The sequence below is a fragment of the Silurus aristotelis genome (genome assembly GCF_946808225.1).
Source record: "Silurus aristotelis genome assembly, chromosome: 6".
Lineage (NCBI taxonomy): Eukaryota > Metazoa > Chordata > Actinopteri > Siluriformes > Siluridae > Silurus > Silurus aristotelis.
Genome location: NC_139579.1, coordinates 15,806,503 through 15,823,738, shown reverse-complemented (window position 1 = coordinate 15,823,738; position 17,236 = coordinate 15,806,503). Strand labels below are relative to the sequence as shown.

Genomic DNA, 17,236 nt, shown 5'->3' with positions numbered 1-17,236 from the left:
ATATATATATATATAATGCAGTGTTCCAAGAGAAATGGACATATTGTATTCTGGGGAATAAACCAGGCATCCATTTGTTTAATTTCCTCTTAGGAAATGTCTGTGCCCAAAGAATTTACTATTTCGAAAACATTATGAAACCAACCATGGGTAAAAGTTGAACCAGTATACTGGGCTTCTATGGACAAACAGGGTAAACAAGCTAATTGCAGCTCTCAAGAGCAGTCAGTTTTCAGTCATAGTCATCAGATGAGCAATTCTGCTGTGAAAGCAACCAGATGTCAACAGCATAAAAACAATTTATTTGAACTCTGTTATAATGTTACAGCTTAACAAATAACTAAAGAACTTTCAATTGTAGCCTTATGAGTGTGCCACCGTTTTGAATAAAGCTAATAAAACTAATAAAGCGTATCTTATAAATTGCAGGCGACCTGATGTCTTTGTGTAGCCTGATTATGGTGAGATTTTAATCAACGAGTTTCCCATCATGCTATTAAATGTGAGCCAGAAAGATAAACTGGACTGGCACTAGGACCCAGCTGACTATTGTGTTTGGTCATGCTGGTGGTTCTGTTCGAATGAAGCCTCTGGGTCGATGGCAGTCATTGTTGCTCACTCCTAGTCCTTCAATCGTGATGATATGGTTCACTCACTACAGGATGTTAAAACTATAGCCAACTAAGTTTGTCTAGCATGGCCTCTGGAACTATTATGCTCCTTATGGGAGAGTCTAATCTCTATTCAGAGTCACTGGATTGTGTTATTTAATGGGGCATTGAGCTTGCTATCACCAGATGGCCAAAACTCTTCAGCCTTTTAGAAACTCTAAAGCAAGTTCTTTCAACACTGTATGCTCTTTTCCAGCAGTATCACCCGGTATTTTTCAGTATATCTAACCTGTTGATCTTCCACATGCACTCTACTCTACGCTGTCATGGTATAAAAGTCAAAGAAAACCTGAATGTTTAACAGAGCATTGCCATTAGTGTCAGTGTGAAACTCTGTTGTTTAACGAAACCCTATTGTATCCATGGCAAAGAGTGCAGCAGCTGTGGAAACGAATATCTCTTGAGAATTCAGGTCATAAAATGCTGAAATTGTCAGCCGGATAAATGACTTTAAAATTAACAGGGCACAACAATGGTTTTCTTAGTAAAGCTCCTAAACTGTTGTGGTGTTAGAGGTTGGAATAGAAAACTATATATTCCATGAGTACCACTGATTTGACCTCATCCAGTTAACCTATGAGTGAGTTCTGCTGATTTTAGTGATGTCAATATTGGAGGTTTTCAATATCAATGGGCAACAGAACTTATGTGTATGTGTTTGCCATTTTGTTCTTTGAAAGTTCTTTCACAGGAGTTAAAGGTATATTGAATGTGTTTTCTACAAATAAAATATTTTTCAAAGTAAATTATTTGTGAAGTATCTATGTAGCCCCATATAAATAAAATAAGACTTAATGTATCCTTTTGACATTATAGTCAAGCTTTTGATAAACTACCCCAATACTTAGTAGCTAATGAACATTGAACAATGAACACAAAGGAACAAAGACACACCTACAGCAGCCAGATATCATTATAATTAATAAATGGTCAGATTTGTTGGTGTTTAGCAATGATGTGGTGGGATTATTTGCTCTATGGAGTGGAGAGGATTTCCCTCCCAGTGTTTTTGGCATGTAAGTGCTAGGTGGAGCACTTATATTTTACCATCTCAGACATCTATGGAGCTGAGCTTGGGGTTTGGACCATACTTTAGATGAACTGTAATCAAATCTGAGTGTGATAAAATGGCTGATTGCAGTATTTCTGGCCAAAGTGTGCTAATAAAGTGATGTAATGGACATGTTAAAAGTCTTTTTATATTGTTTTGTTGTATGAATGATGTCCCTCTGGACCTCAGCTCACAGTCAGCAGTTCTGAAGCCAAGTTCTAAAATGTATGTCTTGTTCAGTTTTTTATTGTCACCACAACAATTATTGAATTTGAGTGTGAGTGTGAGTGTGAGTGTGTGTGTCTGTGTGTGTGTGTGTGTGTGTGTGTGTGTGTGTGTGTGTGTGTGTGTGTGTGTGTGTGTGTGTGTGTGTGTGTGTGTGCGCGTGCGTGTGCGTGCGTGTGTATTCCAATGCTGTTGATCCAAGATCCCTGGGGTTGCCACGCATGCATTATTCACCGGATAGTCCAGTTTTTAATGCATCCAGTTAACCATGGATTTGTTCACTTTTTCTCCAGTGGGGAAAAAAACAAAAAAACAAAATATCAGGCTGGTCAGTTAGTATGTTAATCCCCACTTCTATCCTTCTAAAGCTTTAGACCATTTATATGTATAAGTGATTTTCAATATCACAGTAAAGAGACTCGTTTTGGTCACACGTTTAAATTTCAAGTGTTTATGTGTGCAAAATATCAAAGAGAATTTAAATTCTATATATGAAATGCATGTTATGAGCATACAGCTGTAAAATAGAAAATATCTTTAAGAAAATAACCAGGAAACAGGGAAAGGAGAAAAAGTTATGAAGGAGACACAAATTATGTTTTTTTTCCTTGGTGCATCCATTTGGTGCACTGCTTATTGATCACCAGTAGGTGGAGTAGCGTTACTTTCTGGCAGCAACAGCTCTTTATTAAAAGGAAATCTTGCAAAAGTAACAGCTTCAAGTGTCAAGCCCTGTCTTCTATATACTGTATGTATTTGAGGGTGTGCTTGTGTAGTGAAACTTCACAGGTTTTAGATAATCATCATACAGTAGCTTTTCCCTGTGGAGGTCTCATTAACAAAACAAGCGCACCAGTGGATGTTTCATTGACATAAACAAACAAACTGGGTAATATACAAGACCTTTAGTCAGACAAGTTGCAGTAAATGCTTACTCCAAGTTGACCATCTGCAGTGTGGGAGCCTCTCATTATTAGCATTAGGATGGAGACAGATAATCCAGTTTTACAGATTAGCTGAACAAAGTAGGCATGCTAGGTAATGCTTCCCTTCAGTCTAGACTCTCTGGGAGTTGAACAAATATAACTGATCTTATTTTAACTTTAATTTTTTTTCTTTAAAGACATTCTTATTTTTCAACAATTTTAATTTCTAGATTTACATCTTATTTCATTCTTGTAAAGGCCAAAAAATTTTTTTTAACTCATACTTTTGAGGGCTTTTCAGTAGATCCAGGGGAAAAAAAAAAATAGGTCGAGGATGTCCTGTATTGGAATATAGAAACAGAGGAACCGGAATTTGTATAAGGGGGAAGATGATCGCATACGTGAACTGCATCTCTCCCCAACTGGCAGGGAAGTGCTGGAACAGGGTTTACTATGAAGATGAGGATGAGCTCCTTCCAATCTACATTCACAAACCAAACAACCTCCAGTCTCAAAATGGGGGCAGCCTCCGTCGCAGGCTTCTTGTCTCCAAGATCCATGAGCGGCAGGATAGACTTTGGTATTCCAGAAACTGGGATGGACCTTCATTATTTACAAGCATTCAACCACTTCAGACACAGCACAGAAGCACTTTCAAGCCCATGCAGGAGGATTGTACAGGTAGAGCTTTGAGACGCTGCATCAGCTGGAGGTCATTCAATGCAGGTTCATTTATTCATCATCAGTAATGTTTCAGTTATCCCAAATGCTGGCTTTTATTGCTAAATGGAGGTGGAGAATATTCTTTCCCAGAGGCTACAGTTTCTGTTATCAGATGGAATTAGCAGGTGTTGAAACAGTATGAGTAGGCTCCAGGGCTGTAAACGTTTTGAGATGAGTACAATATTTCAGGGTGGCATTTAAACCAGTGTATATTTTGGTGCCTAGACTTATTAGAATGTGCACAGTCTTTGGAAGGCCAAGACTAGCAAGCTCCTGAGGCAGTTGCTGACAGATGCTGTTTAAATTGAAATACAGTTTACTTAGACAACTTTGCGATTTAATCGGGGAGCTTAGGGTGGTATGCTTCCCTTTATCTTATCTCTGCATTCATCGCTTGCTTAAATTGTTTGATAATCTCTTGCATGTGGCTTCACCAACCATTCACTATTCAGAAATACATAATTTTACATTTAGGGTGTAAGGACAGTAAAACACTATAGTTTTATTACGTTATATGAGTGCCTGACAAAAAAGCTCTAAAAAAAAAGAACATATTGTTGGCTGACAGTGTCAGAATTAATATTAATGACTTGACTTAATTTAATGAGTCAGTGAATTATTTAATTAAAATATGCATCACACTGAAACTGCCACATGGAGGCTGTGCTTCTGTAACAGATTTTCATGAAATTCCTGTCAGCAAAAGCAGATGCTAATTCCTAATGCTAAGTCTTTCAGGCAGGTGGGCATTTTAAATATACTTGGAGCAGGTGCTACTCGAACAGTATATGTTGAACTGCTGGGTATATTATCGTTGGATCTGTGCATCTGGTCATTGTTTGGACTGGCTGATCCATTTTTAAAGTAACGATCAAGCTCCAGGTTCTCAGCAAGTATCAAAGAAAATTACTTTGAGGTAACAGCTCATCCCACCTGACAACATGGAGACGGATGTCTCTCAAGGGCTGTACTATACAGAGCCTTAGAATTTCATTACATTCACTTGTTGTGCAGCAAAACAGAAGGTGTAGCAGTCAATCCACTTATTTTTTTGTGTTAAAGGCTTAATAGAGCAGAGAGATGTTCTCCAGAGTGCACTATGCCCTTAGTAACCGATACAAACCACAGGCCATTGTGTACCTTTTAGCCACTTAGGGTACAAAATAAAAAGAGGTAATCAAAGGATGCATGCCTCTACTATTACTACTACTACTACTATTATTATTATTACTATTATTATTAGTAATAATAATAGTAATAATAATAATAATAATAGCCCTCGTTTGCATTTTTTACAGTATGCAACCTTTTACATGACCTTACAAAGGACATGTCCTCCACCAGATGGCACCAGTTCTGTTTAAAATTAAAAATCAAACTCACCAAATTGATCAAATTCTGTTCTTTGCAATATGCAAGAAGCGGATAATGTACAAATTCTGTACATTTTTTGTTTATTTAAATAGAGTTGGGATGTTGGAGGATATTTAGCAGGGTTTAAAGGTAGGCTGTGCGATTGTGTAAATGTGATTCACAGGATGCAGGAGATCACCCACTACCCAGATTCAATTTTAAAGCTAATTTGTTACTATTATTTTACTAGGCTTTTACAGCAGAAGAGAAATCCACATGGTGGACGAATGAGCAGATCAGCAAGGGATTTTACACATGGCTTTAGACAGATGCAAGCATTAATACCTATTCAGCGAACATGGATGGCATGGCATCTTGTCACATAGCATCAGACTTTTCATTAAATATTTGTATCTAATTAGTTTGACCCATCTCTAGCATAGACATGAGCCTCAGCACTCAGTGATTAATGCAGCAATGAACAATGACTGAGAAGTTCTAGGGGAACCAGCATGATTGGTTGCTTTTTTCTCTCCTGTTGTCATGTTCTTCTTGAGCCAATCAGCAGTCTGCCTTCAGCACAGGGGCTCTGTGAATAAGAAATGGCTCACACATTGGAAATCTGCATACCAAACTCATCTACTTGCAGCATATTTACACTTAATTTAATTACACTTAAAAGTCTTACACATTTGCATAATTATGTGAGACATATGAAGGCACATTTCTTCCAAAAACATGCTCTGGTTTCACATATAGTATAACAGAACACCAGGAAAATTAAATCAGTTTTAGTCATTGTTTTTGATAAATTTGGAATCTACAGTATTACTAATCATAGTACTACCAATCAATACTATGAAAATAAGCAAAACAAATCGTGTGCACATATGAATTTGGCTTTGAAAAATTTAGTTGTGTTTGATTTTCCCTGGTTTGACTTTGCCAGCAGGACCATAGGACTTTGGAATCTAGCACCTTAAATAGACGTTACTATTTTAAGTGCTATATTCCACGGCATGCACAGTAGCATCTAAAGTAGTTCACTGATAAAAAATGAGTATAAAATTACAGACTGACACCTGAGCACTGAAGCTTGCTTTCTAATGATAGGAATGCTGCATTAATTCGGCTGTTTGCATTAAAAGACTCCAATTTAAATACTGCTTTGAATAAGATGCATTGTTAAATGTCTATGAAGCACTTCTCAAAAAAAAGGGTACTAATCATTTCTTGTAGTTAAGTGGCAAAAATCCTAATTAAGGATGTGATCAACAGTTAAGCTTTTATTAAATAGATAATAGCAGTTGTTAGCAATCTATTCATAGTTAATATAGTTCTGTTTCAATATTTAAATCACAGGACAAAGGTATTCGGACACTCGCCTTTTTAAACCATATGTGGTTCTTCTCTAAACTGTTGCCACTAAGTTTAAGCCACAAGTCTAATACATTTTTTTAATGGTTTGCATAGGTTGTAGTGGTAGAGCTCTGACTTTAACTCTATTGAACACCTTTGGGATAAATTGGAGCACTGAGCGCAGCCTTATATCAGTACCTGATCTCCACGGCCACACTTCAAAATCTAGAGGAACCTTCTTTCAGAAGAGTGGAGCTTATTATAAAAGCAAATAGGCCTAAATGTGAAATAAGATGTTCAACTCTCAATATAGTGTATAAGCTGCTTTATTGCAGCTTGACTGTGATTTATTACATTGCTCAATGTGACTGCCAAAATCTTATAATGTGTAGTGTGTATTATTTTGGCTATTCATTCCAATTCAGCTACAGGTGATAGGCTTTTATACTGTATGTTAAGGCTATTAGCAAAAATGTATATATATAGCTCACTCTGAAATTAGAATTTGAGTTTATTATTCTTATTAGTTTAATACTGATGACAAACATAATCTTGACTAGGCTTTTAGACTACATCTGTGTATTATCCAAAACACAAAGCCCCACCCTCACTCATATAATATGTTGTAGACATGTAACAGTAGTCCCTAAAAGGCTCTTGTATTCTCTGCTGATTTACTGTAGGAGGTCAGATTTCCCATTTAGCTGGAGCCGGCCCAGTTTTCTGACACAGATATTGGCACACTTTTTCGATCTCCTGGCAGGGCAGATATTTCACAGATCAATAAGCCACATATGCCATTGTAGACAGAGTAAAGGCTGGTGTCGGTGTTATTAATGTGTTCTGTCTCTGGATTTATGTTCTGTGTTGTATCAATTTTATGCTCTAGTATATACTGTATAGAAAAGATGTTTACAAACGTGTAATATATGGAAGGCATGTGTTTTGGTACAATTAAATTTACTGTGGGTTGTGTGTTTTTTTATTTTATTTGATATGTATTATATTTTATTTTGTTTTATCAAGCAATAGGAATCTGCAATATAATATTAAAGGGCAATATTAAAATGGCCTGCACCATAAAATTGTTAGATTGTGTGGATATGACTTTTATAAAAATGTGTCAATACTCTAATAATAAACATTCGAGACTTGGATGCAGATTTATTTGTAGAAAAATGTTTTGCATATTTCGGTTGTCCTTTCATGTCTAACACTGCGATTAATACAGTTACAGGAGCTTATAGTAACTCTTAAAAGACATCCTGCGTTGCATTTTGTTAGCGATCTGAGGTGTTACGTCTCAGCAGCAGTTTATGTGAAGTGCAGGTCTGCAATATGTTCTGCCTCCTGCCTCTACTGGTTTTGTCTGCATTGTGTTAATAAAGCTGCATCTTGACTGTGGGCTGCAGGAGTGCATGTGACACTGCAGTGGGTTGCAATGTGATTTCAAATCAAATATTTATCACATGGCAACATATGCTTTTTAAAAACTGCACTTTACAGTTTTTACAGTATTAAGAACATTTGCAATTGTACTCACCAACTTAATTATAAATACTATAATAATACTGGCTAGGTCCCCCTTTTGCTCTTAGAGCAGGCATTATGGCATGGATTCTGCTCCATGTTGGCATGCACCACATAAATGCTGTACATTTATTATCCACATATTAACGATGTGAATCTCTTGTACTGCCATGTCCCAATGGTGCTCTATTGGACCATAAAGAGATCTACTTAATAAGCAACAATAATCAGATAGGCTGTGGCATCCATATGATGTGTGACTGTGTATTTAGAGGCTGAATATATGCCAAAAACTCTTCTGCTTTTGTAGCTCTCTAACATCAATGTATAGTGCATTGTACATTCTTTTCTGCTCACCATGGTTGTAAAGAGTGCTTATTTGAGTTACTGTAGATTCCTGTCAACTCAAACCAGTCTGGTCATTCACCTCTGATCTCTAATCTCTTTAAAAACTCCAACCCTATCACCAAGATGTTTTAGTCTGCTGCCCCTTACTCAGTGGATGCTTTTCTCCTGTTTTTCATATATCGAATGTTGTTTGTAGAAATCCAGGTAGATCACCTGAAATACTTATATTTATTCTTTGAAGGATAACTCAAGCTCTTAAACTACATCTAAAGATTTTCTGTATGATACTGTTGTCACAGGATTGGCTAATATACGCTATGGTCTACTACAGAGCCCTGACCTCAACCCTATTAAACACCTTTGGGATGAATTGCAATGCTGACTGCACCCCAGTCCTCCTCACTCTACATCAGTATCTGATAGTTATTCATTCTATGTAACTGTGTAAAAGTGTATGGTAAATGTATATTATTATAAAATAAACAAACACAAAATAAATCTAGACCATTATACTTTTAAAAGAAATATTTGAAGCAGGAAGAGGATGATTAAGTGCACACACATTGAGGAGTGATTGTGGAAATGTAAAATTGTATTCATTTGGGTGGGCAAGTTTGAAAGTCACCTATTAAACACCAGCTCCAATAGCAAATGTTAAATGTTAAATTACATTACAACTGAAATCAATGTTAGATAATGTGTACCTTTATTATGTTTGGTTAAAGAGCTGACGGGACACTGAAAAGTGTAATATTAATTGTGGATTGAGATGCAAAGGCTATCATTAGTCACAATGTGTGTTCCTTTCTGAAACATGGTTACTATAGTAATGTCTTAAATGTCTACATCTACATGTTTTGTGTAGGAGTCAGAAAGAGTAGGAGTCTTTTGTAGTGTGTAATAGCTGTAAAAGGCGATAAAGCTTCCAAGTGGGCTGGCATGGAGAGTTTTGTTTCTCTGCTGTCTATTGTGACATATGACCTTTTGAAAATTTGACATATTAGCTTCGTGCTTTTTTTTTTATTGAGTAGGAATTAACAGAGACTATTTTGTAAGTCATTAATATGCAGTAATTATTACCAAGTACAATATATTTCCAAAAGTATTGGGTCACCTAACCTTTCCTGCTACATATGGTTCTTTTCCAAACTGTTACCACAAAGCTGGAGGCACTCAATTGTATAGGACGTCTTTAGATGCGCTGTAATGCAATTTTTTATTTACTTGAACCTGGAAACCCAAACCTGTTCCAGCATGGCCATGCCCCTGTGCACAAAGTGAGCTCCTTAAAGATCTTGTTTACATGCTTTGGGGAGGAAGATCTTGAGTGGCCTGCTATAGAGCTCTGATTTCATCCCTACTGAACACCTTTGGAATGAATTGGAATGCTGACTGCACCCCAGGTCTCGTCACCTTTAACGAAAGACACGTTACAGACGGTGTAACGGGTGAAATATGTTGCGCTTCCTTTAGGAGCATAGCGGTATTTTGGGAATAGTCTGTCACTGCATTTTTTCCGGTATTACTGCATGTGTGCAAGACCGAGGATTATGTCCTTATTATTTTCTGATGCTCAATTCTAAGTTTCTTTGACTAACCAGTAACGCTGTTGCCAAGAAAAATAAAAAAGCACAAGTTTTGGAAACCTGTCTGTGCTTATATGATTTCTGTTGTAAATGGAGTTAGCGAGCTCTCTCATGACCCAGACTCAATGCGTTACAACGGCTTGTATCTAAACAGTAGCCTACCAAGAAAGTCATTGGTTTCTGTTTTCCTCCTTCCTTTCACAACTACTGTATTTCTCTCGGAAGTTTATCTTTTGGCATCGTTGTGCGTTTAATAAAAACTTTTTTTCTCCCGATGCCGTGAACAGCTCAGAACACAGGTGAGGTGCGTTTTTTCGTTTCCGTTTGGAAATTTCATTGGTCTAATGTTATGTCGCTCAGTTTTTAAGTTTGTGAAACCGGGAAAAACCCAGGAGAAATTCATAAATTAGCCGCTTCGTTGTTTAAGCCGTGGGGTTCAAAACGTGGGAAAAAAGTAGCGGCTTATAGTCCGAAAAATACAGTAGTAGCAGGGAGAGGCTGAGTTTGAGTGTGAGCCCTGGAGGGAGGCATTGCTGGTGGTTCTCTGACAACTACACTGAATAGTTTTGTGTAAGATGTATGTCTCTGGGATACGTAGAACAAAAACATGTGCAGTTTTGTGCATTTGTTGCCATGTGTGGTCTTCCAACAGCACAAACACAAACCCACAATATTTAACACACATTTGCTTTTTTTTATTTTTTTTTACGATTTACGGCTGTTGGTGCCAGTGTGCTTGCAGTTAGATTGATGAAAGCTTGTTGACCTGCTGGTGACTGATGACATTGGATCTGAATGGCTTTATTGTGCAGGGCTACCGAGTGAAGGACGAATGATAAGAGCTTGTTATGATGATATTGTTAGCCCCTATTTGACTGTCGTCATCACTAAGAGTACCCACTCTCTTTGTAAAAGAACTCAACACTGTATTTGGACTCTTGCATTCAATCAGTTATATCATTTCTTTCTTATGAAAAGCATTTTTCCCACATGTAGCAATGTAATAATGAATATATCAATCTAAAATCAGCTTTTTTTCCAGTTAAAGTCATAACATATATTCTTTTACACTAAGCAAGGATTTGCTTATATTAAGAAGATATTTTGCATTTCCACTAAAGAGAAATTGATTTTTTCTTTTCGGAACAGATTTCAGGGCAGCATATTGCTCACAGCTCTAGGGCCCCATTTGGATCCTGAGATTAGATTACTCTCAGTGTGGAATTTCTCCCTATGCACATTAGGTTTACCAGTTTTCCCTCAGCTTCCCATAACATGGTTTAAATGGTTTTGTGTGGCAAAATGTATTTTATAATAAAATACCAAATACCTTATCTTTAAGTGTATTAAAAAAAACGACAGAATACAGCAGCCACAATCAAACTAAACTACCGTACTGTATTTTTGTATAAAAAAAGAAAAGAAAAACTTTTACAATGGAGCATGAACTTTCTTTACAAAGCTTTGATCTATACTTCACCATTACACTGACTCAGTTGATTAAGTAAACGATGATTGATAGCAACAGCTTTTTTCTGGCCAAGTCATGCAATAAATCTGACATTTGCAACCAGTTAACAGATCAAATATTCACATTTATATCCCTGTGATCTCCCAGATGAAGGTTAGTTTTAAAGTAACCAACAGTTTAATTTTTTACAGTTTGTGAATGGCTTTGTTAATTGTATCCTAATGTATTTACTTGGTGTGTGTGTGTGTGTGTGTGTGTGTGTGTGTGTGTGTGTGTGTGTGTGTGTGTGTGTGTGTGTGATGCTTTCTAATAAACTGGTGTCTCATTTAGGGTGTATTTCCACACCAGTACAACGTGGTTACTGTAAGTGAGAAAGTGTTTACTGCATTCAAATGTGTGTACAGTCTTTCTATGTGACAGTTTAACATGCTTACAGATCTTTAATTTACACATATGAACTCTTTTTGTGTATTATTCTGATGACTGTCTGCTTCATTTAAAAAAATAAATAAATTGAAATTTGAAGCTTTTCTGTCATCTCATGGTGACCCCACAATGCACACTAGACAGCTGAGAAACTCATTTTCTCCAGAGGCTTTTGTCCCAGAAAAAAGAAAGAAATACCAAACCTAATGCAGCCCTGGATTCCCAATTTGCATGTCATGTCATTTGCAATTGGACAATGCACTATAAACTAGTGCCATCAATTAGGTCAGGCATGTGGATTTCTTTACACTTCAATCTGCACATTTTCCTCAGTCTTGTCACATCATAAGCAAATCCAAACAATTAGAGTTCTTACAAAGCATCTCAGGGGTAAGAACTATTTTTTAAACACTTACAAACAGAATGTATTGGTTATAAATCAGTGCTGAGTTGATTAGTGAAGACATTCTGCACCCCAGGAAGACACCCCACTGATTCTTCTCATCCTCGTTGTCAGGGTGGAGCCTCAGAGGTGGTAGTCTGGGTATTAAAGACTTGCACTGTCGGCTCCCTGCTGCTTATGTAGTATTTTATTGAATTTGTTGTCTGAGGAGGAGGGGAAGAGCCTCCACAAACCCGTCTGCCTTCTCAGATTAAACTACCATACAATAAAAGCAGCATGGCAGAGGAGCAAACCATAATGTGAGTCCAGGATACTATGAGCGGTGTGTTCGGAATTTACTTCCAACTGTGAGGAAACTATGGAAGTTAGCGTGATGAAGTTTTGATGATTATAATTTTCACATGAGAATGTTTGTTAGTAAATTTTCTTGCTTTAAATTGCGTACTGTATTTTCTGGACTATAAGCCGCTACTTTTTTCCCACGTTTTGAACCCCGCCTCTTAAACAACGAAGCGGCTAATTTATGGATTTTTCCTGGGTTTATTTATGTTCAAAATAAAAATCTTTGTAAAATTCAATTGTATTTGGGTGCGCTTAATAGTCCGGAAATTACAGTACTTTTTATTTATATAAACTTGAAATACTTTTTTCTTTTTACATATATAAGGAGCAACAAGATTGACCTTTTTTTTTTTTACTTCGGAGGCAAAGTGAGGTCTGGTGTAACCAAATACAGACACAAAATTAGTGAAATAAATTAATGAATTTCTCGGCCTCGGAATTTGTTAGAGAACACTGCTTAAAAAATACAGCATCTTGAGTTTCATGATGCAATGAGAAAATGGGATAAAGTTCTGGAGCAAATTCAATCACCACGGAGGGTTCTTTTTTTCAGAATTACAAAACGGAAAGAATGAGACACAAACATAATTTCTGTAGGAAGCCGTCCATCAAAACTCAGTGTCAAGGTAGAGTTTCAGATTTAAACCTTATAATTGACTGGGGTGACTTTTTTGTCCATTTATATATTTTTTGAATTTTGTGTAGTTTAATCAAATCTCAGTTTTGGTGCCACAAAAGGTGGAAAAGTCAAAATATGCTCCTTTACTTTTGAGAAAATATAAGATCTTAAACCCCTTTACCTATTGGCCTTTACAAAAGAACAGATGTCTTATTCAGACTCAGCTACATGTAAAAAAAAAAACACCCAGTCTGCAATTTAATTGTGGTTAGCATGCAGGATCTTGTGTGCAGAATATAAATGATGGACGAATTACTGCACTGAACTACCTACAGCTTTGAACCAGGGCTCCACATGAAAACGCTGAGTGCTTCATTCATAGTTCAGATGTGAGAGAGAGAGAGAGAGAGAGAGAGAGAGAGAGAGAGAGAGAGAGAGAGAGAGAGAGAGAGAGAGGAGATATAAGTAGAGTGAGCGTAAAAGAGAGAAAGAGATGATTCAGTGATCAGCCACTGCAGTACTTCAGTTTTAGACTTTTAAAAAAGACTAAGAAATTCACTCTCATCATATGGGGTTCTTTTACAGTGCTTTTTACTTTCACTTGCTTTAACTCTTTAGATAAAATGCCTTGATTGAGAGATTACTGGTGTTAGGTGTTAAAGGTGTTACAGGAGCTGAAACAAGAGCAGGGTGATGAATAGCGCACTGCAGGACACCTGCACAGCTTTCGAATGAAGACAAGGTGAGAGAGGGGACTTATGCTCGATCCGGCAAGGCAGAATGACAAGCCTCAGACCTGCTCTGCGGCAAGAGACTTAAGAAAAACGAAACACAATGCATTAGCAGAGGATGGGTGGGTCTAAAAGAAGCAGAACTCTGACAGCAGAGAGAGAGAGAGAGAGAGAGAGAGAGAGAGAGAGTGCAGGGAAAGAAAGTGGGGAGGGGGAGATTGAACGTTGCTTTCCCAGTCAGCATAAAACAAGGAGACTACAGTATGTGTGTAAAGTGGGCAGTACCAATTTGTCGCTTTCCCTCCCTGCACTCATTTTTTGCCTCTTTTCCACAGACACACACTCGCACTTACGCTAATGCTAGACAAGCACCGTCACACACATTTCTCTCAGGAAAAAGCCTTGTTGCCAGCTTTGAGGTTCTACCATGGTGTTCATTGGCACAACTCTTAAATCATTCATTAAGTACTTCAAGAGGAAAGGTAGGCTTCTTTTGCCTGACACTATTCTGCATACAGGTTTATAATCATTACTCCATTGGCTCAAGGTCAGCTATACTGTACATGTTTAAGGATGCGGGATGTTTCATTGCTGCCACACTGGGTGAGATGCATATGCTTGTGTAGGAGAATGAATTGGCTTTTGAGTGACCTTGCCTGTGGGTATTGGTAAAATGTGACAGTTATGGTTTGTAATTGGGCTAATGCTTCAGTCTTATTGAAGATGACACGCTGTGATTACGGAGCATTCTGACTGAGCTGCACTGCACTTTCATTAGTTCTTAGTGACCAGCATAGACAATTTCTGTTTGCTTTAGGGTTATTGTGAAATCACAGCTAATCATGTTTTCTCTCTAATGTAAGCATCTGGCTTTAATTAAAATGATTGTTAGTGATAAATGTTAGATGCATGAATATTAATTATTTAATGACTGATTAGGGATTTGCTGCAGCTGGTTAATTTTTCTGAACGTACAACTCTTGAAACATATGTTGTATCCGCTATTTTTGAGATGTTTTGAGAGTTTTATGGTGATGGTAAAATGAAAGGTAAGGGAAATTAGCTTGCAATGGCCATGAGGACAGGAAAGCACATTTATTATTTATTATTGTGATATTGCATTTTTATAATAATATTGAAAAATATTGCCTGACAGCTTATAAAGTTTTGCTTTGTTACCTTGTGCTCCATAAGAATTGACAATATTTGTATGTTTTATAATGTAATGACCGAATGTAATCAAACAATTATCTATTCATTTATTTATTTTTTCAATTGATCAGATTAAAAACAAAAACATTTTTTTATTTTATTTTAAAAATACCCTAATTCAGGCTATTTATGTATAAAAGTGTAAAAATGCAAAAGCCACTTATTAATTATAACTATATTTAATTTTATATATAAAAAAAACCTTTAATTACATTTTATTAAGCTTAAAATGGCTGCCTTTTCGAGTATATGGGGGATTTCTCCTTAACCAAATTCACTCATGCTGGGTTGTTTCTTTTTGTAAAAAAAATGAAAACAAAAAAAAATACAGCATTTGAGTCTGCAAGGTAAAGAAATTTGTGTAAATCAACATTTGTATTGTTTTTAATGGTAATTGCAGATGGCAAGTTGACAGCCATGCTTAAAAGATCAATATAAAATATAATACAACAATGTTTTGACAATTTGATAATTAATTTAATTTTGTATATTTAAAATAAATATAAAACGAGCATTTGAAAGTTTAGTAAAGCCGCAGAGAATCACGTTTAGTTAACTGTTGTAGTAGACAAATGCTAAGAACAGAGAATAGAACGAAACGCAGCAAGCTAACAGGCTTGATTAAAAAAAGGAAAAACTATGCACTGGTGTACAAATGCATAATCAGTTGCTGAAATCCACAACAGTGATTAAAAATGTAATCATTAACTGCTGCTGTTATTTGCTGCTTTTAGATGTAGTGTTTGTTCACACCATTTTAATTGAATCCATCACTGTCATGATAGAACGGATCCAGTGCATCTGTCTTTAAGTTAGCAAACAAACAGTTTACACAATACCACTTCATTAAATTATAGCAGTTTCACATGATTAAGATTATACGGTTTTTATTTACCATGCTGATGTTTCGCCTTTATCCCTGACTTGGGACGCACATGTTTTCCTGCTACCGTTTGACCTGTATTCTCTGCCATTTCGCAAGCGGCTGGGTTATCTTGCCGTCCTGCAAAACTGAAACTTGAGCAGCCCAACTAATCGATAACGAAATTAACAAAGAATACGAATTTCATTATCGATTAGTTTTGGCAGCCCTAAACTCTACAAAGCAAAAGACATCATATGTTAACACACATAATGGTGTGTGTGTGTGTGTGTGTGTGTGTGTGTGTGTGTGTGTGTGTGTGTGTGTGTGTGTGTGTTTGAAGGGGTTGACGGGGGCAGTGAAGGGGTAATTGGCACACGTTTTTACCTCCAATGCTGTGAAGTTAATTCTGGTACAAACAGTTACTTTTAGTAGTCACACATGTATAATAATATACAATAGTTTATGTTACCTTATTCTTTAGGTAGGTGTATTGGAAATGATACAACGCTTTACACACACCATTTGCCTAGAATTACATTTAAACCATTTCAGTTCCTTCCTCTCTAACACTACACTAAAGTGTTTAGGGGGAGCAGTTACATATGCAAATGGTACCAAAACATAAACCAGCACAATTCCTACCATTTAAATAAACGTCCTAAAAACTGCAAAAGCTCTGCAGTTTAGATTTTAATTAAAAAATATATATTTACACTCCATTCATCTTAAAGCTTTTTAGCTCTATATTTCCATTTTAGTGTAACTATGAACAGAAGGATCAATAAACACCAGACAGCACCAGTTTTCCCTCACCCTGAGGCCTATGGCATAATTAATAGTGTAATCTGGGTTTGCTTTGACCAGTCCGAGACATGCAGAGCCGTTATGTTCAGATGCACTGGAGTTTCCAAACAAAGTCCAAGTCTTGTATTATAAAACTGTACTTCAATAATTTTTGACCTATTTGCAGGGCTTTTTATAAACAGAAAAATCTATTGAATGACCACCTTTTAATGTTCTTCGACTCTTATTCTGTATGACACTTGTATGAGTGATCTTCTCCTTCTGCCCTCTAGCTGTGTCCAGTTTAGATGAAGAAAGCAAGTGGACAGTACATTACACAGCTCCCTGGCATCAGCAAGAGAATGTATTTCTGCCAGGAAGCAGACCACCCTGTGTGGAAGAGCTGCACTGCCAGGCCAAGGTCAACCTGAAGACTGTCCTCAGAGGTATGACATACAGAGAACATGAAGAATTACACTAGTCCAATGAAGGAGATTGAAAAGTGTTTTTCTGACAGACCAGGTGAAAAATTTAATAAAGCAGTGGTATATATTATATCTAAGGGCTATGATCAATAGAGGTGGGAATTTAAACACTTCAATCTGGAGAATT

The 17,236-nt window shown here is 36.8% G+C and overlaps 1 protein-coding gene and 1 long non-coding RNA gene across 6 annotated transcripts in view; one reads left to right on the top strand and one right to left on the bottom strand.

Annotated features, from left to right (window-relative positions):
* The window catches only part of LOC310727394, a 766,835-nt gene that overhangs the window by 566,280 nt on the left and 183,319 nt on the right, over positions 1 to 17,236 (bottom strand). The gene's annotated exons all lie outside the window — the stretch shown is intronic.
* Positions 1 to 17,236, top strand: part of nhsl1a (NHS-like 1a) — a 50,591-nt gene that overhangs the window by 20,628 nt on the left and 12,727 nt on the right. For 3 of the 5 annotated variants that reach the window (XM_083543568.1, XM_083543570.1, XM_083543572.1), the window contains exon 2: positions 16,918 to 17,070. In XM_083543568.1, coding sequence (XP_083399694.1) covers positions 16,918 to 17,070 — 153 coding nt within the window. Of the gene's footprint in view, positions 1 to 3,211; positions 3,555 to 13,926; positions 14,247 to 16,917; positions 17,071 to 17,236 lie in introns of those variants that run through there. The other 2 variants (XM_083543569.1, XM_083543571.1) reach the window with 2 other exon arrangements.